The following is a 26,087-nucleotide window of genomic DNA, read 5'->3' as shown; positions in this document are numbered from 1 at the left end:
GTAACCGGGAATACATTACACCATTAGGATACCATTCAGGGCAAGAATTTCCAACTAAATGGTCATCAACAGCAAATTCTTATTTGCTTGGCACAGAGGTATAATTCATTACTCAGAAGCCACTGAACTTTGGAATGCAGATCTTTCATTTCTGTCAGCCATAGAATGGAGAATCAAGGCCTAGAAATTATCACACTTATTATATATGTAAATTGCAAAGTACTTTTGTACATCTACCTTGATTTACCAAAGAAACTTGTTGCATTATAAGGTTATAAGTTAGTAAGGTTATTATTACTATCTACATTTTATATATGAGGAACTCTAGACTTAGAGAGACTAAATGACTTTTTCAATGTCAATGTCACATAGTTAATAAATGATGGAACTTAATCTAGAAACCAAATGCTCAATTAATATTTGTTGGATGGGTGAATGAAGTGTTGCTGCAGTTTCCTGAGTACTTACTGTTTTCTGGGTCTGACAAACCAATTCAGTTCTCAAATTGGTGGGTGATACTTAGATTCAAACATGTCAGGGTTGTAGGGTTGTGATAGTATGTACGTTTAGTGTAATGTTTAATCATAGAGCCTTAAGAGTAAAACTAGATATGCTTGAACACTAGATATGCTGCTTGTGATTTGTTTGACCTCAGGAAGTTACCAAGTCTTTTTATGCCCAATTACATTGTCTATGACAGTCCAAGACTTGTATTTTCTACTTTTCAGGAGAAATAAGCAGTAAGAATAGTGCCTGGATTTTAGTAGACACTTGCTTAATATTTGTTGAAATGAAGAAAAGAAGGAGAGAAAAGGAAGAAGAAGGGAGATAGAGGAAAGAGAGAAGAGAGGAGCAGAAAGGAAAAGAGGGAAGGGGAAGCCAGTGAACAAGAGGAGAGAGAGGAAGAGACGGAACAGAAGGAATGAAGGAGGAGGGAAAGAAGAGAGGAAGGGGCAAAGAAAGAAGAAAAGAAATGTCTAATTTAGTGTTTGGACGAATCGTAGCTACTATTATTATGTTGAGAGGATGTTCACATAGTGACAGTATTAAGGACACCATTTTGCTCTGATGCTTTGACATCTGGGCCCTGCTGACCCTGGATTGACCCTCCCAGGGCTAGCCAATTCCTACGGACAGTGGAAGACTGGTGTGAATGTGTGTCTTTTTCTGCAAACCAACTACTTCCTTTATTGAGGCTTTCACACTTGGGCCACTATTTCCCTGTCCTAACTATTCCAGGGCCAAGTACTAGGCAACTAGGAATGGCCTCTGTGACCATTGAAATTATTCAAACTAGCAAATCCTAAGCCTGCTTACCCTGCCTCACCCACTCCAAAGTAAAGGCTCTGCCCACATTTCCCCCTATCATCTCTGCCACCTGACCCACCTGGTGCTTCTCTATGTGGCTTCTGTGGTATGCTGGGCCCCTCCTCTTGGGAACTGTGAGCAACAAACTGTCTTTTCAATGGTAACAACCTCCTGATCTGATGGTCTGACCATACTTGAATAATCATATAATTTAGATTTTAATACAGTGACAAAAAGCTAGTCTTCATCTGTCTTTATGGAAGAAACAAACAACCAACTTAGGTTCAAAATTTGCACGTTACTTACTAGGTATAGAGGAGTATGTCAGGGAAGGAAAGAGATCAATTTGAAACGTGAAATAATGAATAACAACTTGCCAGAAGAACAAGAGGTTAGGGAGAATTCAAGGCAGAAGAAAAACGTGTAAATAATGATGAGAAAGAGCATCGTGCTTTTTAGAAACTGCATGTGTTTTGACATTATTCACTTTATTATATAATTTTATGTCCTGTTCCAGGCTGGGCAGTAAATATCTATTCATTAGAGCTTCTCTGAAAGACGGTTGTTTTCTGAGGGCTGGAATTGTATTTCTTTAGTTTTCCTATCACTATTGCTGAGCACAGTGCTGAAAAATAATTATTGAATAAATGAATACATGGATGAATGAGGGATGAATGAATGAATGAGTTGAAGATATTGAAGAGTGGAATATGTTTGAGCAGAAATTGCAAAAAACGGAGAGAGGAGGGGGAAATTTGTCACATTATGCTGTTTTACTCTACAAATAAGAATTGACTTATCCTCAGGATTAGAACATATTAATGTATTTTTAAGCATCAATATTAAAAGGTTATTCTGAAAACAGTTTATTTACTTCTGGCAACACTGAGTTTTGCTCCAGGCTAAATGAACAGCACATTAGAAATAGTACATCAGGGTTCCTGGAAGCAGATTGATTGATAGTTCAGAACTGACTGCTGACAGTTGTAGAAGAGCAATAGAAACATCTACCAAAAAATCCTGGCAATTTAGTGTTATCCAGTATTATTTTTAAAATCCTTTAAAGCAATAACTTTAAATTCTTTGACTACTTTAAATATTCATTCTTATGACCCTTGTTCAATAAGAAAACATTTGATTATGTGTAGTTTCTTCTGTTTAATAAGGACATTTAGAAAATCAAATGTAAATAAAATGTCTGTGTTGTTTAGAAAATGACATGTGAAAAAAAATATTCATTTCCTCAAACTGCTCCTTGAAAGAATGATGCACATATGCTCTCTCACTTCCTTTCCATTTATGGTTCCATCTGCATTTTACCCCATCATGCTACTTAAATTGTGTTTCCCAGGTCACTAGTAACCTCTGGAGTTTCAAATTTAATGAATATATTTCAGTCCTGATTATAGATGATCTTTTGTAGCATGTGACATGGCTGATTGTGCCATCCTTCTATAAATCTCTTCTCTTGGTTTTCTTGACAACTCCAATGTTTCTTTTATTTTTAGTTTCCTTTCTTGGTTTGTCTTCATCTATCTACATCTGAACAATGAGTGCCCTCTTCAACCTTCCATTTTTTCAATTATGTCTTTGAGTAATCCTAATTACCCCCAAGGCTTCCACTGCATATTGAAGACTCTTAAATCATTATTTCGCTGTGATCTCTCAACCTACAGCAACATGTTCAGAACTGAACTCATCATCCTTTCCTTTACCTCCCCAATCTACTCCTTTTCTATGTCATATCTCAGAGAATGGGACCACTATCTACAAAGTTGATGAAGCCAGAAACAGGAGTCATTTTTGATTCCTCTTATTTCAGGACCTGCATCTGGTTAAGTCTCTAAGACCTACTTTTCTACTTCTTAGTAGTGCCATTCCTCCTATTACTGACCTGGTTTAAATCCTCCTAATTTCTTGCTTGAATTACTGGAACAGCCTTTTAAAGATTCTCTTGGTCTCTAATTTTCCATTTTATATTAGAGTGCTCTTCTCAAATTTCAAATTTGATCATATCATTCACTTGCTGAATACCTGCCGATGATTCCATTGGGGCATAAGGATAAAATTCACTCACATTCTTCAGGAAGATCCTTCAGAAACTGTTTCTTACTTTCCATTCTAATATTAACCTGAGAGGCATCCCCCACCATCCCCAGCCAGCACACATTTACTGTGTCCTGCCTATACATATGACTTGCAGTCCCTCAATTATCTTTATCCTCTCTCATTTCAGTGACGTTTCTCATTGCACCTTTTACTTAGAACACCTTTCCTGTCCCTTTCTCTGCCTCTGCCCCAATTCTTTGCCAAAGTCATATGTTCTCTAAGATTCAGTATTTTCATCATCCCCTCTGGATTTTTGGGTGAGGTTCTCTGTGTTCTAAACTGCCATCACTGCATTTGTCATATAGAGGTGTAAGATGTTTAAACTATTACCTCTTCCCTGAACTCCTAGAGAACTCTGGAAATGAACTCATAGTGTATTATCCTCAGTGCATTATCACACTTCCCAGAACACTGAGTGATCAATAGGTGGAATGCAAGAATAAATATGCCATATTGATCATTGGAAGAAGGGAATGGTTCGAAGCTAGTAGAAATCATCTATAGTTTTATGGTAGAATGTAATGATACAGAAGCAACTAAATACAGAAAAAAGAAGCCAGGAAAACTGTAAAAGAATGTCTTACAGTTCTGGTCACTTGGTAAACTAGTGTCATAGTTGTAGTGTTGCCACAGGAATGCACTTCAGTTTCACAAGTTCAGTTTCCTTGGTAACGGGACTCCCTCTTGATGATAATGAGGAAGTTGCATAAAAATCAAGCAAAGAGGTAGAGCAACCTGTGTTCTAGCCAGCTTCTCCTGGTAGAAGGATCTGGGAATTGTTTGGGAGGAGGTGTTATGCAGAGTGGAAAGAAGATGAGTTCAAGAGGTAAAGAATATAGACTATGTTTAAGTGTTAAACTGAGCCTGCATGCTTAGAAAACGTCTTAGGTTCTACAGACTATTCAACCTATGGTGGACTAGAATAAGGACCAGGGAAGTTAACAAAGAAATGTATGTGGATCCATGTTGCCTCAGGAGTGCTTTCTGAACCGTCATTGCATCACAGGCATGACAGAGGAAAAGAATGAGTGAGTCCATAGAATGAGGATGACAGATATGAGACATGTTTTTATACTGTTCTTTGAGGATGGTGACAATGCCATTGATTTGAGTGACAAGACACATAGATCACCCTTAAAAACTGCATTTTTGTATTAGAATAGCCACGGATGAGCTCTAAGCCCTCTGAAATGTTGGCTGTGAGAATGTGCTTTCTTCCTTCTCTGGGCACAAGCTACATAGACTTCATGATAAACTTAAGGAAGTCTGTGATTCTCTCCCCTGTACCCTGAATAGATTTAGAATTACAGATCAAAAAGAGAAACCTTTCCAACTAAGGTGGCCATTCTCAGTCTACTCTGAAGTTCTGTGTCTAGGAACAAGGACACTGGGGTACAATTGCTGCTGCCTGCCATGTCCAATGTCTGTTGAGCCTCAATTTGTCTCAGGTTCTGGGGAAACAGAATTCTATTTTTCATGCTTCCCAGAACTGTAATATACTTTGAGTGAGTTCCAGATGTCTTTAAGAGACACCAGATGGCTCATGAGAGGCAGACCAACTTCAAGAAAAATGTGCCCCATTTCTTTGGATATGAACTACAAATTTAAGCTTTTAGGGCCAGCTATGGAGGGGAAGACATTCAGGGCCTGCTGTGATAGCCAGTGAGCGATGTAGCCATCATGGGACCCTGGAAAACGTACTCCTTCTTTAGGCTACTTTGCATAATTTCACCACTTTTTTTTTTTTAATAAAGAAGGGAAACAGTTACTGAGTGCATCATATATCAGACAGTGTAATAAATGCCTTCAAATACTTACCTTGCTTAATCCTCACAATAGACCCAAGAGGAAGATATTTGGAACCCAGTTTTTCCAGATGGAAAATCTGAGACTCAAAGAGTTTAAGCAAATTTATTTTGATTTTCAAGTCATTTATGTTCCATTCTATGAGTGTCATCTGAGAACATTCCAGCTTCACTGATGCTGTTATGTATTTTCAAATTACTAACAAAAAAATTGTTCCTTCTTAAGTCAATTTCTGCTGATCTTTTGAGTAACATAATAAAAGCCATTTATGATGTATGGATTCTCCTTTAGTGTTCTCTCTCCTAGTGAAACATGCTTGCATATGTAATGCTCATGGATGGAATACACAAGCACACACGTACACACGTGCCTTGACTAGTTGGTTAGTTGACTGTATGAATGAAAGCCAGAGATAGCTCCTTCTGTCCTGCAATAAGAATCCACTTCCAGCATACTGTGTTCTTGCTTCTTTAGTAAAGGTCGCTTGTTCTTTTGAATTCTCTCTCAATTCTTTTTTTTTTCCTTTTTCTTGAGCTGCTCCCGCAGCATATGGAGATTCCCAGGCTAGGGGTCTAATCAGAGCTGTAGCCACCGGCCTATGCCAGAGCTACAGCAACGCGGGGTCCGAGCCGCGTCTGTGACCTAAACCACAGCTCATGGCAACGCTGGATCCTTAACCCACTGAGCAGGGCAGGGAATGGACCCACAACCTCATGGTTCCTAGTTGTAGTCGTTAACCACTGGGCCACAACAGGAACTCCTCTCTCAATTCTTAACCTTTTTTTTTTTTTTTTTTTTTTTTTGTCTTTTTAGGGCTGCACCCACAGCATACAGAAGTTCCCAGTCTAGGGTTGAATTGGAGCTGTATCTGCTGGTCTACACCACAGCCATAGGAATACCAGATCTGAGCCTTGTCTGCAACCTACACCACAGTCATGGCAACTCCAGATCCTTAACCCCTAAGCGGAGGCCAGGGATCGAACCTGTGTCCTCATGAATGCTAGTCATATTCATTTCTGCTGAGCCATGACTGGAACTCCTGAGACTCAGTTTTTTAAAAATGTATTAAATGGGCATTATAACTCTACTTATATTTTGTACTTATTTGTAAATGTTAAATGAGTTAATGTAAGTAGAGCATTTAGTGCAGTATTTGGCACTTAGGAAGAACTCAGTACAGCTTGGTGGTGAAAGTTGTTAGTGAAATTGCAGTAGTAGTGGTCATTATTATTTTGCTTATATTCAAGGTAACCTCGTAACTGGGGTTTGTTTGGCTAAAGACAATATGGTTCTGGATCTTTTTTCATGAAACATATCTGCACAGTTAATTAATGTGCCAGCATGCTAATCTCTGTCAGCAATTAATCACATCAGTGCCTAAATGTGGTGTCCCTAAGGCACAGGGTATCACATGATAACCTCACGGGAAGCTGGCAGAGGGTGTGAGAAATGAATACTTGGCTTTGGAGAAATATTTATTTTCCATTGTGAAATATTATTTTAAGCATTGTAGTAGTGTCTATTGTTAGCATAAAACATAGCCTAATGTAAGTAATTCCCGGACCAATTCTGCATATTTCAAAATTCCTTTTCTCTTTTGTTTTTCTCCTCTTGGGCACAGAAAGCACACAATTGTGTAATGTAACCCACAGGCAGAACGCAGATCCCAACTGTGCCTTCTGACTATAGATCCAATACCCTGAGGTGGCCTTCTGAGGTGAACAAATCTGAACTCTAATTTGGTTACCTTGGGTGGGGGCAAGTAGCCGGAGAACGAGTGATCTTCTTTACGAAAACTCAGGTTGAGGTTCTCCATGTTGAGTTTGCCTTTGGCTGCCCTCAGTGTCATCTTCAAGATCTCCAGCAGGCTCTTGTTCACATCTGACTGGGAGCTGGAGTCCTGAGGGGCAGTACTGCTTGGAGAGGCAAGAGAAAGGCTGTGAAAAGATGACCCACTCAAAGTTGCTGGGTGTTTTCATACCATATCTCTCCCCTGTGATATACACTGTGGAACTAGAGAACCCATTAGGCAGCCTCATCAAGGGACTGCATGTGGAGAGGGCACAGATTACCTAAGATCTGTTCCACCCTTGTGAATGCCAGTCTCTTCCTCCAGAGGCACCAACTAATTCAACTAGAATACAGACTAACATTTGTAATCCACTAGCTCTTTTTTCCAGGTGAGAAAATTAGAAGTAACCATAATAGTTTACTTTACCTGCTTGATCTTACTTTTCTAAAGCCTAGGTAATTACTGATAGCAAATCAAATTCCAAATTGTCCATTGCCACAAGCAAAGCAAAGCAGATCTTGCTAGATCCCTATAACCAGAGAACCTCTACAGAGGGAACTCTTATTCTCTCTCTCTCTCTTTTTTTTTTTTTTTTTTTTTTTTTTTTGTCTTTTTGCCTTTTTCTAGGGCCATACCCGTGGCATATGTCTGTTCCCTGGCTAGGGGTCTAATTGGATATACAACTGCTGGCCTATGCCAGAGCCGCAGCAACCCGTGATCCAAGCCATGTCTGTGACCTACACCACAGCTCATGGCAACACTGGATCTTTAACCCACTGAGTGAGTCCAGGGATTGAACCCGCAATCTCATGGTTCCTAGCCAGATTCGTTAACCACTGAGCCATGACGGGAACTCCATATAGAAGGAACTCTTGAACCCGAAGAACTTCCTGCATTATCCTTGACTCTGCTCTTTGTATCTAGATAACCTGGAAGAGGTCTGGAAATAATTATTTACTTACCATCTGGAATGCAAACGTATGTAATTATTGAGATGGTGTATGTAACATTATTGCTACTTTAAACAATTGGTGAAAAACAACAGGGTGATAAAATGTGATAGTCATTTATTAAAACATTTTTTAGAAGTTCAGCACTAATATTTATTTCCATTAAACCCTACAAAGTAAGAGTGGGGTTGATATTTTTGACTGGGCTACAACTCAATAAAATATTGAATTTTGTCAATGTACCTCTGTTTCCCTGAGTCACCTTGCTGTTAACAATGGACATATTGGGAAATTATCCATAATGTCATAATACTGAAAGCTATTTTTTCTATTATTTTATCTTTTTTTTACGTTTTTTAAAAAAAATGGTCATTTATTTTATGAAACTAGATTGAGATGTTTACTCATTTAACACACAAATGTATGTGTCCTTCAAGATGCAAGCTGCAGTATCTTGTCCACAGTGAAGCTTTCCTAGTTTCCACCATCTCAACTTAAGTGTCACTTCCCTAAAGAGCCATCCTCCAACCTCCACTCATGTAAATAGTGACATTCTGGTAAATCTTTAGTGACCAGCTCTTCAAGATAAAGCCCTAATTGGAAGCATTACTAATTTTCATGGTGCAAATGCTCCCTTCATGGCTGATTTCAAGATGCCAATATGATGTCCCTTCTTTGTTCTTTTCCTTAATGTTTCCTCCAAGGTACAATGGCTTCTGGTTCCTTAGGCTGTTGTTTCCTGCCTGACCTCCCTAGTAGACTGCTTTGTAAGACATGAGATGGGTCTGTTTTACCCTAATTTCCTGTGGGTCTTATAGAGAATGGCCTTGGCAATCTGATGTATCTGTCCCAGATTTTAGTCAGAAAATTTCCTTCATCTTTCCTTTTCTTGCAATAGCAGTTCCTGTGGGTAGGAATTCATAAGGCTTTGGCCCCACTGAGTACTGAATGGGCAGGTGTAATATGGAACCTATTTATGGCAGCTTGTGGTATTTCTTAGAAAAACCTACTGCAGGAATTTATTTCATCTGGTCCAACTTAGGTGATGAGAGCTGTTGGCCACTTCTGCTGCCACTGGTGATGCTTGGGGCTTTTTAAACATCACAGAGCTGCCCCATGGAAGGCGTTACTTGACATTGAGGGCCTTTTTCTGAGCAGTACATTAATTAACAAAGAGACTGATTTGTATAGGCCGTCAGCCCTGTCCTTCCACATACTGTTTTGTTTGTACATAACAACAGAATAGCACTTTCTCTGATGAATTCATGATGATTTTTTTTTCTCTACATGAATTCAAAATGATTTTTTTTCTTTTTATGGCCACACCTGTGGCATATGAAATTTTCCAGGCTAGGGGTCAAATCAGAGCTGTAGCTGAGGCCCACAGCAACACTGGATCTGAGCTGAGGCTGTGACCTATACCATAGCTCGGGGCAATGCTGGATCCATAACTTACTGTACAAGGCCTGGGATCGAACCTGCATCCTTACAGAGACAACACCTGGTCCTTAACCTACTGAGCCACATGGGAACTCCCCAAGTGATTTCTTTATGCAGCTTTTTATACAGTAGATATCCAGATATCCCTCCAAGTGAAGGGATGAAAACTCTTTGGATAACTGGAGGTGCCAATTACATTCCACAGATATTTATTGAGCATCTTCCAGGAAGTGTGCTAGAACTAAGCTGGACACTGAGTTGTCCAAGAAAGATACTATCCCTGGCTTCAAATGTCAAATAAGTAATTATGAGAACAATGACTGTTATAAAAGGAAAGGGCTATGGCGTCATAAGGAGAAGAGATGTAACCTAGTTCAGAGCTCAGGAAAGGCTTCCTGTTTAGGATTCATAAAACCCATATCTGCCAATAAGTGGCCATGTATTCTGATGCAACATCTACTACCTCTCAGGGCCCAAATCTCACTGTCTGTACCATGTGGTATATGGTTTCTAATTATTAAATATTGCTAGGGCTTTCCAGCTCTCAGTAGGGCAATTGCTCTGAGTGATATCTGAGTGGTGTATCCACATGGCAGCATCATTTTCTTTGGACTGTGAGCCCTTCAGGGAAAGACTGGGCCTTACCAATCTCCAGATACACTGTGCTCAGCAAAGTGTGCCCGGCAAGCAGCTGGCATTCAATGAATGTGTGTTGAATGAAATATTGTGGTCAAAAAGGGCACACAGTAGAAAGGAATCAAGTCTAGCACTTGGCCCAGGGGCATTTTTGTAGGAAACCCTGCCTTTCTCCCTGGAGTGAAGCGATAGACTTCAATGCTATGGCTCTTAGCCACTATGTTACCTTATGTGTAACTGGAAAGAGTATCTTCTGGTAGGATAGTTTTAAAATAGTCATGAACATTTATAGAGCACTTACTATCTATCAGGCACTATTTTTAAGAACTTTGCATTTATTAACTCAGTTCTTCTTACAAATCTATGAAGTGAAGGGGGAAAATCTATTATTGTTACCATTTTACCCCTGGAGAATTGAGGCACAAAGAGGGTAAGTGACCAGCCCAAGGTTGCAGAGCCACTAATGGACAGAAATAGGAATTGAGCCCAGGCTTCTGTCAATGGAGGTTATGCTCCTAACCACTGTACTTTGTCACTTTTCTTGGAGGACACAGGGACTGTCATGCTTTACTGTATCTCATCTTTAATTCTACTTCTCACATCCTATTTTTACATTGAATCATTTCTTTCCTTTGAGATTACGTGAAAGAATTATTGACTTCTGTCTCTTATACCTTTTTCTGCTAGCGCCTGTAACCCAAGAGTTCACTGACTGAACATATTTCTGGAATAACACATTATAGACTGGAGCTCTGCCCCAGGACACAATCATTTCTTATTTCATAATGAGATTTTTCATTTTCACATGGTAACCTCATGAAAAAGACACATGCTTGATGTTAAGAAGCAGGTAATTGTTGCAGACAACTTTCTATGCTGGTCTGCATACGAGAGAGAGAGGAGAAAACTATAATCAGAATCTAAGTATTGATGAAGAGCAAAATGATTATGCATTGAGTGAATCTTTTGAATGTATGACCTTCAAGATCCCTGGCAGCTTTTGAAGTCTACGAACACTATGCCTGCAGAAAGGGAGAAAAGTACCTTCGATGGCTACCACCCTGAATTTCCTTCATGTTGTTATCCTCAGCCTTTTGTCTTGCTGTGGATCATCTGAAGTGGCGACTTTTAAAAACCAGAGTAGCTTTTCGTAATTCACCTGAAAATTAAATATCAAACAGAATATCCTCATTTAACTGACATGTAGCAGAAAGAAGACTTCTGCTGAGATAAAATGTATTTGGACAAGTTTTAACATGACAAGTTTTTAAAACAGATTTTAAGTATAGTGGAATAATTAATGGTGCGTTTTACCAACTATTCCTTTTATTTCTCTCTTCTGGACATATGGAAAAATTACATATCCTGGTTTCTTGTGTCTGGGTAGGGCAATGACCAGATCTGGCCAGTGAGCAGTGAGAAGAATTGACATGTTCTGCTTCTGGGCTGAGGATTAAACTGCTGACATGACACCCTCCAGACATCTCTTTCTCCTCTCTGCCATCACGTTCAAAAAAGATTACAGGGTGAATAGTTCATCAGCCTGGGTTTGGAGCTAAGAGGATGACAGTACTGAGAGGAGCATGTGGCAGATCCATTACGGAAATGTAAATGAAAAATAAGTATTTGTTATTTTAAGGCCCTGAGCCTTTGGGGCTATTTGTTACAACAGCATTACCTATGCTCTAGCTTCTCTGTCACATACACATCTCATATATTTATTACATATAATATAAGCTTATATTTAATATCATCATCAGATAAAATCAGAGAATTTACGGACAAGACTTTATTTACCTAAGTGAAAAACCTAAGATGACATCCTGGGGACTCTGATGGGCAGACAACTCTAGGGCAATAGAGGGGTAGCAGTGGGGGAAGGAAGCTAGATAAGGTCCTGATAGAAACTAGGTCTCAAGCTAGGGAATTGGCTTGAGCTGAAGCTTCATAGAGGTTGTACTAGTAGGTTGACATTATATTGCTTAATATGTCTCACAAATATATAACTAATTCTACTTTTTGCAGGTTAGGGATGGGCAGGAGAGAGAACTAACATTTATTTGAGTACCTACTAAATGCTAAGCATGAGGCCAGGTAATTTGCATTTACTACATTACAAAATCCGCAGGTTGACCTCAGGAGGTTAGTTTGTGCCCAGATCACATGCACCCTAATGATCTGCCCATTGCTATAACTTCTTCCTATTTTAGGATAGTTTCCTCTAACTCCCAGAATGTGGTTACACTTGGACTATGCTTTGTATTCACCCACAGTATGAGTTTGGGAAGTGGAGTGCTCAGAGAAAGAATCATAGCCTTGTCTTTTGGGAACTTTCTCTCTCTCCTGAGTCTGCCATTAATTCTCTGGGTGCCCTGAGCAAGTTCCTTAACCCCTCTGGGTTTCAGTTTTCTAATAAGTAAAACGATGGTGGTGAGTTATATTTCAAAGATACCTCCTACCTAACTCTCCAGGAACTGTCATGATACATCTTCATCAAGTTCTCCATTCTAATCTCAGAGCTCACAGACCAAGCAGCTTATAAATGGACCTAAGTGGGCCCATTATCTTGAATCTGTAACTATCCCAATGATGTTTGTCCCAATGAAAGCTGGTACAAGAAAGCTCTTTAAAGAGAAACTCAATGGGGCTAAGAGACCTAAGTCTATTTTCTAGTCTGGTCTTGTCTGACTAGAGATTTCCACGTATGCATCTAAGTATGCTTTGTATCTTAAGGGTCAATAGCAAAGGTTATTTTCAAGAAAAAAAATTATAATCCTATTACTCTGTGAGTACAAGTCAAGTTAACAAAAGAATCCCACAGTTAAAAATAGCAAGATGGTCATACCATTTCAGGAGAGCCCATCCCACAAAATCTCTGGCAAAGGATCTTGACTGTTGGCAGCTGCAGAGGGACTTCAAACCTCAAGAAGAGGTGGGTCAGCTGAGACTGGAGGAGAAATCCTGAAGACACAGGATCCAGGATCTTAAGCTCTTCCTGAAGCTTGTCTAATAAGCCAGGACTCAAAGGGTGTGACTTGAGTTCTCTTCTTACCAGGGCAATAAGAAAAATGTCTTCTTTTATTGGTCCACTTGGCCTCTGGCCAATATCCTAAATGACAACAACAAATTAACAGGGCTCTAAAATAAAATGACTAAAGGCCAATGCAAGGGAGCAGAAGCCTAGGTGGGCTGGTGGGGTGGTCATCCACTTTCAGGCCTCACCCAGACCAGGAAAGAATGTGCATGGAATTAGGTATTCAGTCCAAGTGTATTCTTTAGTTTACAATATACCAGGACCCTTTCCTTCAGGAGAATAGAAGAAGAAACCATTTTGCAATACTGCTCTGTTAGAAGCCTCCTTAAGGTGTGTCATGTGTCTTTTAGGAAATAATTTTGATTATATGAGCATTTAGAAAAACAAATCTGAGAACCCCACAGGATGTGGGAGGAAGAAGGAAGCAAGATGGGATGTTCAGTGGAGTCATTTGAGGTTTACCTGTGAAATCCCCACAGAGGCTCCCTGGAAAGCTGAGGGGCGTATGGAATCCATCAGCCCATGCTCAGATCATCTTATTATCTCTTCCACACCAAAATATACTGTCAACAGATAATACCCCTCCATCCACAATAGAAAACAGCTCAACAATCTTTGTATACACACCTTGGGTTGGTCAGAACTGTCCCTTGCCATCTGTTCTAAGGACCAGTCTCTAAGGTTTCTCCTGGGAAGGCCATGGATATAGGACAGGGACTGGTCTCCAGTCGGTACAGAGCTGCAGTAGATGTTTGCCTGATTGGGAATCTTGACAACACAAAGACAAATGGTAGCAAGGATCAGAAGTGGTAGGTGAAGAGAGAAAAAAGGGAAAATATGAGTGAGCAAATTAATTTTCTCTCTCTTTTTTCTGTTTTCTTTTTAGGGCCACACCTGCAGCATATGGAAGTTTCCAGGCTAGAGGTCGAATCAAGGCCAGCCTACATCACAGCCACAGCAACAGGATCCAAGCCGTGACTGTGACCTACCCCACAGTTCATGGTGGATCACCGACTCACTGAGAGAGGCCAGGATGGAAACTGATCCTCATGGATACTAGTCAGATTTGTTTCTGCTACAAAACAATGGACACTCCCAGCAAATTAATTCTTAAAACACATTCCTAGTTCCAAATGACCTCAGCCCATGTGGTCATGAGTCATTGAGGCCCCAGAGAGTAAAACCTTACTTCAACATTAATTTCAGCATTGCACAATTAACACAAGTTTGACAAATTAACAATTAGAAACATTTTCATTTGTGCAAAAAAGAGGTTATGTATGACAAAGGATAGACTACAAGGTGTTTATGAACAGATATAGAATTCTTCTTAGAGATAGGGCTATCCCTGGGCTGTTTAAATTGCAGATTCAAGAAGGACAGCAAAGACAATTGTGAGCTTTGTCAAGAATGAAAGGGCCAGCATATTACGTCCCAAGAACAATGTTATTAAAGGGTACAGCAGAATAAATGATGGAAGATAGGTCAATGGTAAAATCCATTCTCTCAAGCCATGGTGTATTGAAGGAGACCATGTACTTTGGAACTCTTTGAGTCCACAGATTTTTGCCTCCTGCAGAGTTCAGCTGTATGGTGGTCTCCAACATAAGAGCTGTGTATGATGCATGAATAATGTTTTTTATTTTCCTCATTTTTTTCTGGGGGGGGGAGGCCTCTGTGCCTGCAGCACATGGATGTTCCTGGGTCAGGGACTGAACTGGTACCACAGCTGTAATCAGAGCCACAGTAGTGACAGTGACAAGGCTGGATCCTTAACCTGCTGAGCTATGAGGGAACTCTGATTTTCTATATTTTATGATGGTTTGACATACTGGAGGCCTTGCTGGCTGGAGAAGACTGCCCCTGAAAGAGCTAACTAATTCCCAGAGATAGTAAGCAGCATGCCTGCTAACACATCTTTTATATGGGAAGCAGCCAATCTTGGGTCCACATATCCAACCACCTCCTTGGTCTCACTCACACACCAAGCCAAAATTTCCCCGCCTGAAATCAATCCAGGTCCAGATACCAGCCCCCTGCCCGAAGCCCACCAGAATTGCCCAAAGCCCAATTATAATCGGTTTGCCCTGTCCTGCATTGCCTTTCCCATGTAAAGCCTGTGGCCTGTGATTTCCCCTCACTTCTGCCTCCTAACTGATCTTGGGGCTTCCACATGTGTTCCTGCGATGTAGCATGCCCCCCTTTTCCTGGGAAACATTAAGTTACCCACTCTTTCAAAGGAAGTTACCTCAAGATCTGTCACCTTGTCACACTTGATTAAAATAAAATCCTGGGTAAAAATTGAATCACCTGCTATTTTTTAATATCAGGTAATTGAAAGGAGACATTGTCAGAAGGACTCACTGAAAACTGAGCATCCGTACTCAGTTGATAGTTACATTGAATAAGCTATCAATATGGATACAACCCACAGATGTTTAGAGTTGTGATCACTTAAAAAAAATCAAGAGGGCGAAGTTCCCTGGTGGCCTTGTGGTTAAGGATTCAGCATTGTCACTGCTGTGGCTCGGGTTTGATCCCTGACCCAGGAACTTCTACATGCTGTACACATAGCCAAATAAAAATAAAATAGATTCTTTAAAAAATCAAGAGGGTCTCTGAGTGGGCAGAGAGAGGAGAAGCAGCAGAGAAGTCCAGCATAGACATAACAAGACATTTATCAGGCATATACTTTGTACAAAGTACCAATGGATGCTTTGTTTATGTAATTTAATCCTTATGATAATGCTATAAGATAGACAGTACTAGCAAGCTTTTATATATGATAAGCTGAGGCTTATAGAAGTTAAGTAACTATATTCCTTCATTTAAGAAATACTTGTGGCTTGCCTAGGCTGAGCCAGGCACTGTGATAGGCCCCACAGGGAACAAAACAGAACTGGCTTCTGCCCTCACAGAGCTTGCAGATGGTTTATTAGTACAATAAATATTGCTCATTTGATTTTTATTTATTTTTATAAAAATTCATATTTTATTGAAATTTTAACTTGTACTTATAGAAAACTTTAAGCATAGGCACATGTAGTGAAAAGAGTAATGAAAATCAATACACTCATCACCAAGCTTCAGTTATTAACTGACAATATCATTTTATTTATACCCACATCACCCCCTACCAGAGAAGAAGTGAACTCTAAAGAGTGCATTATTTCATTGACATTGTTTCAGCATGTATTTATAAAGCAGTGATTTTCAAAGTGTGGTCCTTGGGCCAGAAGCCTCAATATTACCTGGAAACTTGCTAAAAATGTGAATTCTCAAGACCCTCCACAGATCTATTGAATGAGAATATCTAGGGTTGGGGGTCCAGAAGTCTGTTTTAATAAGCATTGCATTAATTCTAATGCACAATAAAGTTTGAGAACCACTGACCTAAGGATAAAGATTCTCTTTAAAACATAACTATAATAATTATGCTAAAATAGTCCTTATTAATAACAGTAAATCCTTAATATCATCAAATATTTAGTGAGTGTTCAAAATTCCCTAATTATCTGATAAATCATATTTTTGGTTGGTTAATTCAAATCATGAGCCAAATAATATCCACACATTTCAATTGGCTGATATCACTTATATCCTTTAAAATTTCTAGTTCTTCTTACCCTCCATCCTTTCTTTTTGCATTTTTTCCTTTAGAATTTATTTGTTGAAGAAGATGAGTTGTCTGCCCTATAAAGTTTTCCATGGTCTGGATTTTGTTGCTTGTTCCCTATGCTTTTTAACAAATTGTCCCATATATATCTTATAAAATAGTAGTTATATCTAGAATCCTGATCATGATCAGGTTCAATTGTTTTAAGCAAGATTTTTTTTCATAGGATGTATATTTTCCCATGGAAGCACGGGCTGTCAGGTTATCTTACTTTTTGCAATATTCACAAGTACTGATACTTGCTTCTTTAGTCCATTTTTTCCATTAGGGTTTTAGAAAACAATGATATTCTTACTCTACTATTACTTCTCATTTATTAACAGTAATACTCTTCTAAAGAAAAACTTTCTCTGTATTCACTCTCCTGGGATAGACTATGGATAATGTAAGAGAAGGAATGTATCTATACATATGACTGGGTCACTTTGCTATACAGCAGAAATTGCCACAACATTGTAAATCAACCATATTTTAATAAAAAATAAATTTAGAAAAAATACATAGAAAACTAAAAAAAAAGCCCTGTCTCATCAATAATTATCTATGATATGGTTTGTATAGATACAGTTTGAGCAAATGTTCCCTTATCCCAAATTATAGAGGAAATCACTATTTTCTTGTACCCATCAATTATATATATCTGCAATATAAGTTGCAGATTTTTTTCCCTCAGTTTGTCAAGCTTTGCTGAAGGTAGTTCTGGCCACATATGTTTAGTTAAAATTGTAAAATTTTGTTCTTGCTGTATCTGCATTTTGAGCCACAGTTGAACAAATGCTCCCTTATCCAGATTGCAGAGGAAATCACCTATTTTCTCGTACTACTGTACAATTTTTTAATATTAAATTTCTTCATTCCTTTCTACAGTTTTAAAGTTTTTATAATACTCCATGTACAGATGTAACTTGGTTTATTCAACCAGTCTCTTATTGATGGAAATTTAGATTATTTTGGTTTTTGACATAATAAATATCACTCCAATGAGTACCTTCTATATAAATTTTAAAATATTTTTCCAATGTACCTTTGAGATATATCTCTGAAAGGCAGATTGTCATGTCAAAAAATGAATGCATAAGTAGTTTTGCTAATTATTGCCTAATTTCCTTCGAAAGGGATTGTTCCATTTTAAATTTCCTCTACTTCTGAGTCACAGTGAGAAAATGTTCCCTTATCCCAGATTACAGAGGAAATCACCTATTTTCTTATACTATTGTACAGTTATTTTTTATATTAAATTCCTAATCCATTTGGAATATATCATGATATACATGTTATATGTATCATATATGAGGTATATATATATCCAATTTAAGACTTTCTCTGTGACTATTCAACAGTCCTAATATCACTTTTTTAAAAGTTCATGTTTTCTTTACTAATTCGTGATGTCATCTTTATCATGCACGAAATTGCAATATCCCATCAGGTCTATTTCTTCACTTTTCAACTCCCTTAGTCTTTCATCTATTCATGTGACAAAATAACACTATTGTACATAGAGAGTTTTTACTTCTTATATATGGTAATGCTGGCCACATACCCACCGCTCTTCTATTCAGAGTTCTACTGACTATTCTTGCTTGTTTATTATGAAAAATTAACTTTATAACCCAACCTGACTAGTTTCAAAACAAAACAAAAATCTGATATTATTTTTATTGGAATCACATTAAGTTTATAAATTATCTCAGGTAGAATTGATGTCTTGATTTTGCTAATATTTTTTTTTTCCATTCTTAAAAACTGTTGTGAAATACACAACATAAAATTCATTATCTTAACCATTTTTGAGTGCACAAATTAGTGGTATTAAGTATACTCACTTGTTGTGCAACCATCACCACCATGCATCCACAGAAATCTTTTTTTTTTTTTTTTAATTTTAATGGCTGCACCCTCAGTATATGGAAGTTCCTGGGCCAGGGACTGAATTCGAGCCACAGTTGTGACCTACATTACAGCTGTGGCAATGCTAGATCCTTTAACCCACTGTACCAGGTGGGGATTGAACCCCCAACTCCACAGCAACTTGAGCTGCTGCAGTCAGATTCTTAACCCACTGTGCTATTGCAGGAACTCCCACAGAATTCTTTTTTTTTTTTTTTTTCTTTTTTCTTTTTAGGGTTGCACCTGTGGTGTATGGAAGTCCCAGACTAGGGATATAATCAGAGCTACAGCTGCTGGCCCGCACCACAGCCACAGCAAAATGGGTTCCAGGCCACATCCATAACCTACACCACAGCTCATGGCAATGCTGGATTCCCAACCCTCTGAATGAGGCCAGGGCTTGAACTCACATCCTCATAGATACTAGTCAGATTTGTTTCCACTGCACCATGATGAGAACTCCCCAGAACTCTTTTTTTTTTTCATATACATTGAAACCCCTGTATCTATTAAATAATAACTGCCTATTCCCTCCTCCCCTCAGACCCTGGTACCACCTTCCACTTTCTGTCCCTCTGATTTGACTACTCTAAGTATCTTGTATAAGTAGAACCATACAGTATTTGTCTTTTTGTGGAAAGCTTATTTCACTTAACAATATCAAGATTCATCCATGTTGTAGCATGTATCAAATTTCCAACATTTTTAGGGCTGAATAATATTCCATTGCATGCATATAGCACATTTTGCTTATCCATTCATCTGTTGATAGACATTTAGGATTCTTCTCCAGTTTATCAGTTGTGAATAATGCTGCTATGAAAACAGATGTATAAATATCTCCTTGAGATCTTCTTTTCAACTCTTTGAGTGTTACCAGAAGTGGAATAGCTGGATCTCATGGTAATTTCTATTTTTAATTTTTTCAGAAACTACCATACAGTGGCTGTACCACATTACATTCCTACCAACACTTACAATGGTTTCAATTTCTCTACGTACTTGCTAACATTTGTTATTTTCTATTTTTTTTTTTTTTAATAGTAGCTATCCTAATGGGTGTGAGGTGGTATCTCATTGCAGTTTTAATTTATATTTCCCTATTGTTTAGTGATGTTGAATATCTTTTCACATGCTTATTAGCCATTCATATTCCCTCTTTGGAGAAATGTCTATTCAAGTCCTTTGTCTATTTTGAATCAGGTCTTTTTGTTGTTGTTATTGTTGAGTTTTAGGAGTTCTCTATATTTTTATCAAATAAATGATTTGCACATAATTTCTCCCATTCCGTGGGTTGTCTTTGTACTCTCTTGATAGTATCTTTTGATGTACAACATTTAGAAAGTTTCATGAAATCGAATTTGTCTATTTTATTCTGGTGTCTGTGCCGTGGGGGTCAGATCCAAGAAATAATTTCCAGATCCAATGTGAAGGTTTTGCCATATTTTTCCAAGAGTTTTATACTTTTAGATCTTATATTTAATTCATAGCCTTGTTTTGAGTTAATTTTTGTTTATGGTTTTAAATAAAAGTCCAGCTGCATACTTTTATGTGTTGATATCCAGTTTTTCCAGTACCATTTGTTGAAAAAAATTGTCTTTTCCCCATTGACTCATCTTGGCATTCTTGTCAAAAAATCATTTCAGCATATACATAAAGGTTTATTTTTGGACTCCCTATTTTATTCCATTGGTCCATATGTCTGTCTCTATGCCATTACTATACTCTTGATTTCTGTATCTTTGCACTTTGCAGTTAGTTTTGAAATCAGAAAGTATAAGTCCTCCATCTTTGTTCTTTTTCGGGATTATTTTGGATATTCTAGGTCCCTTGAGATTCCATATGAATTTTAAGACAAGTTTTTATAATACTACCAAAAAAAAAAGTCATGGTGACTTTAGACAGAAATTGATGATATTAAGTTTTTATGTACAAGACCATAGTATGCCTTTCCATTGCTCAAATATACTCTTGTGTTTTTTAGGAATGTTTTACATTTTTTCTCACAAATGTTTGGACAGTATTTATTGTTAAGTTTATGCCTAGGCATTTGATTTATTTCTTTAGTTAGTTAATTTAATTAAGCGTCTTTTTTTTTCTTTTTGTCTTTTTTGGGCCGCACCCATGGCATATGGAGGTTTCCAGGCAAGAGGTCTAATCAGAACTGTAGCCACCGGCCTACACCACAGCCACAGCAATGCCAGATCTGAGCTACGTCTGCGACCTACACCACAGCTCACGGCAATGCTGGATCCTTAACCCACTGAGCCAGGCCAGGGATCTAACCCACAACCTCATCGTTCCTAGTTGGATTTGTTTCCACTGCGCCATGATGGGAACTCCTATTTGTTGTTTTCAATGATGTTTTCCATTTTATCTTCTAACTGGTATTTTTTGTTTATGTATATTTATATTCACACACATATACATATACACAGACATGTGTATTTCATATATATGCATGTTTTCCCTTTTTCTTTCTAATTATTATGCCTGTGATTAAGCCATCTTATTTAATTACTTTAGCTAATACCTCCAACACAGTATCAAAACCAGTGGAGATAATAGGTGTTTTTGATTTCTTTCAGCCTCTAATGTAAAAGTTTCTAGTGTTTTAGGAGTTCCCGTCGTGGCGCAGTGGTTAACGAATCCGACTAGGAACCATGAGGTTGCGGGTTCGGTCCCTGCCCTTGCTCAGTGGGTTAACGATCCGGCGTTGCCGTGAGCTGTGGTGTAGGTTGCAGACGCGGCTCGGATCCCACATTGCTGTGGCTCTGGCGTAGGCCAGTGGCTACAGCTCCGATTGGACCCCTAGCCTGGGAACCTCCATATGCCGCGGGAGCGGCTCAAGAAATAGCAAAAAGACAAAAAAAAAAAAAAAAAAAAAAAAGGTTTCTAGTGTTTTTCCATTAAATGAGATGCTGGCTTTGGGTTAATACATAGAGAGAATTATTTTGGCAACAAAAATGAACAAGGCAAATTCTTATTCTCAGGGAACTTTCAGGCTCATGGAAGGAGACAGATAAGAGAACAAACTCTTTTTGATAGTACAGCAACATCTGCGGTAGAATTATGCACAGATTAACTTAGAAGTACCTTATAAAAGGCATTTACCTCAGTCTTGATGATCAGACAATGATGCTTCGTGGTAGAGCTGATATTTATATTGAGACCTTGTTGTAAAGCAGGAGTAAATTAAAAATGGAGTGAAGAGAATTTCACATAAAACTAACAGCATAGTCAAAAGACAGGGGATAAAAGGAAGCAGAGCTCTATTTCAGAACCAGAAATTCAGTTTCATGAAAAGTAGGGATGGGAGGTAAGTAGAGAGTGGGCAGAGCTGAATTGCTATGGTATGTCAAGGAGTTTGAATTTTATATAAGGGCTGTTGGGAATAAACAATGGTTTTAAGTGTTTTAGTAGGTCTTGAAGTTCCTCTTACAAGAGGTAGTGCATGTATATCATCTATACATATGTACACACATATATCCCTGCACCTCAGGTGTTGTGCTTTGCCATGTGACTTGCTTTGCCCATTGGCATATTAGTGGCTATAACATAAGTGAAGACTTAAAATGTACTTGTGGTTGAGTAATGTGACTACTCAAGTCTGTCCTCTTGAGATGTTTCAATTACCACGAGAAGATCTTGCCTTGAGAGGCCCATTACATCAGAACAATGAGAAAAACAGAGCAGACCTGAACCACATCTACACTCTGGAGCCAAACCTCAAAACATCCTACTGGAATAAGTAAAAGCTGTCTTAGCTCACATAGGTGATGTGAACATAAGTGATCTTGCTACGAACCAGAGTATTGGGGTTATTTGTTCACACAGCATCATTATTACCACAGCTGACCAATGAAGAGAAGGAAGCATAGAAAAATAAATCCTCTTGTAAGATAATTGAAATCTTCCTGCAGATGTGTAAAAGTGCTCTGACTAGGATGAGGGCAGAGGAAATGGAAGTAAGAGGACAATTTTGAGAGACATTAAAAAAGGTGGAATTTAAAGGGCTCAGTGATTAGTTGGATATCATAGTTAGGGAGAAAACGAAAGCATGCCTGGCTTTCTTGCTGGTACAACTGGGAGAGTAGTGGAATCTTTCTGGGAGACAGACTAGGGGTAGAAGAGCAGGATCAAAGGTTTTCCGTTGAACTTATTGAATTGGAGCTGCCAATGCACAGTCGAGTGGAAATGTCCTTGTCATCTGTCTATTCGTCTAAAAAATGAGGGTAACATGTGTCTCTACCTACCTCACAGGGCTTCTGTGAAGAACAAACAAGATATAACAGCAGAAGGGCTTTGAAAAGAACATACTACTAATCAAATGTGATAATTATTGAAATTAAAGCACTAACATTTTCATTTTCATGCTGCCAGATGCAAAAAGCTTACTTTAATTTTATTTTTGAAACTGTGCTACTGAGTTTGTTGCTAGTCACACATTCATTTTTATTTTCTGAGAGAAGGCAGAACTGATACTTCTGAGAAATAGCATAAACCACATCTACATTATTTTCAAAGACGACCACGGAAGAATTAAGAGACAAATTCTAGGGCTGGTGATGAGAAGAGCCAGGCTCTACCTGTGGGAATTTAAACCATGATTTAAGTTCTCTGGGCCTCTCATTCTTCATTTGTGAAATGAAAGTTTGTATTTGTTGATTTCTAAGATATCTTACTGTTCTCACATACATGAAACTATGGATTCTCTTAATATTTTCTGCTTTACTTATTCCTACTAACACTACTCTTCAATTTATTTGTAATTTAGAGCAGAGTTTCACACTTGGCTGTCCTCACTCACATTAGCTCAAGTCTTTATCAGCAACTTTTCTTTTAGAATAAATACAGCAGGTCCAGATTGCCTGTTATGAAGCAGGCAGGAAAGCTTATTTTCATGTATGGGTGAGGATAAGGATCTAGAAGGAGTTCTAATTGGTTTAATTCTTTCACTGTGGCAAGATTCCATTTACCACTTAGTCAAGGTGGTAATGAGGGTCTTTGAACCAGGCAACTGTGGCTGCCATCTGTCCAGCTAGCACCACACGTTCTGCAGAAAGAACCAATTAGTCAGGCTCCACACTTACCATGAGGTCTTGCTGTGTTTGGTGGCTGGGTGTTAGCCCCTCTGAGTCTCCCACAAGAAACCTCCTTGGATTCCGGGAGAGGAGGGGCAAATCATCTCCCTCTGGCATTACAGAACTAGCAAAGAATCCAGATCTTAGTCCAAGAAGAGCCTACCCAATGAATATTTTGCCTATTACAATGGCAAATGTAGAAACAGTTCCCCAAATGGGTAGCTTGATGTGATAGGGATAGAGTCAAGAAATAAACTTCCATTTATAAGAGAAAAGCTAGAATTATTTAAATTCTCATCAACAAGGGATTAGTTAAATGAGCCATGTTATATTCAAATAAAAGAATGAATACCACTTGGGCATTAAGAACCTAGAATCTGGGCCTCAACTGTGGCTCTGCCACTTCTCAGCCTTAGGAACTGGGCAAGGCACTTGACCTCTTTGTTTCTTAGTTCCTTCATCTGTGATCTGAAGATAATTAAACTTCCAACCTCATTAGGTGCTTAGGAGTAGTAAGTTATGTAAAGAGCTTAGAATAGTACCTGGCACATAGTAAATGTTATCTAAGTGTTAGTTCTGAGCATGACTCCCATAGAGCTATTAAAGATGATGCTTAGGATGAATTTTTTTGCAGCCATGGGGACAATCCTTAATAAGAAGCAAGTAGACCAGGATAACAAAGACTATATACATAATGTTTCTTGTTCTATATCTATGCATGGAAGAAAGAGAAAGAAATATACTGCTGTTTTTCTTTGAGTTTTAATTTCATCTTATTTTTATTCTCCTTCCATTTTCCAAAATTTCTATGTGTATGTAATATTTTACAATTAGAAGGAACAATGAAAAACTTGGGAAGAAAAGAAAAATCCCCAGACCTTGCAGAAAATGGTCTGAGGTCCATTGGTGGACTGTAACCACTCAAATTATAATCTTTGCAGAGTTCAGATGAGGAAAAGATCACAAGTCTATAGGCTTTTATTTGTTCATGACTGAAAACTAGAGAGGATCTGAGTGATTTAGTAAGTGCTATTAAAACTATAAAATAAAAATAGTAACGTTAGAGTTTACTGCAGGCTCTAATTCAGTATTCTACTAAAATATCTGGCTGTCACTTAATACTTGGCAGTACTGCAGAACGCCTCTATGTAACCATTTAATTGCAATTTCAGCAATTTTTGGAAATGGTACTTTGTTATCAATGAATCATTAGTTTGTCTTGATTTGGATCTAGTTTTCAATTGTTGCTATTCTCGATTTTTAATTACAAATTACTAATCATTTAGATTCATCATTATCAAGTTATTTTGCTGTGGACTTGATTCTTACCCTAGTGCACTGATATATATTTCTATCAAGATAGTTTAGGGTTGATATTTTTTGATATGTAAACATGATTTCATTGGATTGTGAAAATAAATGGTCTCTTCCGGTAATGATAAAGCAGATGGACCCTCTCCCTCCAACACACACCAAATATGCATGTCTGATGACGTATTACTGCATAACTATCACTGAGTTAGTCACAGAGTAGGTTGACCAATTCAGTTGGTGGTCAGAAAAGATACAACATACAAAATGACCTCACAATTCATTTTCAGATTGAAAAAATGATTCTATCTGATACAAAATGTATTAATTACCATTAGTACAATTGTGTGTTGATGTGAATCTGTGTTTTCGACCTAACTGAATTTTCCTACCCGGTAACCAAGGAAAGCTCAAGTATTTGTCACTTACTTTGTTATCCAGAAGTCTGCAGCTGAGTTTCTGGTTGTCCTCTGGTTTCTGGTGGCTCTCTGGATGCTTGTTCTCTTCCACATCATCTGGGTCAAGATTGATTTGATGATCGGTGGGATTAGCAGGAACTGGGGGGTCTTTGCTTGTCTGCCTTGCATATCAGTCACTGATTTCTGGAGCACTATTTGAGTTTCTGCCTTCAAGTTCTCATCTTCTTTACTGTGAAGGAACAGTTTTGCACTTTGTTACTCACAGGAAAGACTCGCCCTGCACTAGCCTGGCATAAGAAAAGGAAGGTGGTAGTCTGATGGTGTGAACAGTGGTAATGCAGCATGGTGGAATGACTAAGTAAATGTTGATTATCTGTCTAGGGATCATTTACTATAGAAAGACATGTTAGTCTCTTCTAAGACTTCATCTTCCTCGTACTCATAAAGATGATCTAACCATCTGCTCCAAAACCCTTAGTATAAGAAATGGCAGATGAACCCTAAAGATTATCACATATCTTTCTTATTTGTAAGTCTAACAGGTGTTTTCTGTGTTTGCAACTAGGAAAGAAAGAAAGTCAAGGCAGTTTTCCAGCTTGAGTTATGCTCTGTGTCTCTCCTTAATTGTTTCA

The 26,087-nt window shown here is 38.3% G+C and overlaps 1 protein-coding gene across 1 annotated transcript in view; it reads right to left on the bottom strand.

The window, feature by feature from the left end:
• Positions 1-26,087, bottom strand: part of C6H1orf87 (chromosome 6 C1orf87 homolog) — an 82,267-nt gene that overhangs the window by 37,100 nt on the left and 19,080 nt on the right. The window contains 6 exon segments of the mRNA XM_021097622.1: positions 6,971-7,139; positions 11,133-11,200; positions 12,887-13,150; positions 13,703-13,843; positions 25,466-25,623; positions 25,626-25,684. Of these exon segments, the coding sequence (XP_020953281.1) occupies positions 6,971-7,139; positions 11,133-11,200; positions 12,887-13,150; positions 13,703-13,843; positions 25,466-25,623; positions 25,626-25,684 (859 nt within the window).

The sequence above is a fragment of the Sus scrofa genome, chromosome 6, assembly GCF_000003025.6.
Source record: "Sus scrofa isolate TJ Tabasco breed Duroc chromosome 6, Sscrofa11.1, whole genome shotgun sequence".
NCBI classification, from domain to species: Eukaryota; Metazoa; Chordata; class Mammalia; order Artiodactyla; family Suidae; genus Sus; species Sus scrofa.
The sequence above is the reverse complement of the archived record's forward strand: the minus strand, read 5'-3'. Positions and strand labels throughout refer to the sequence as shown.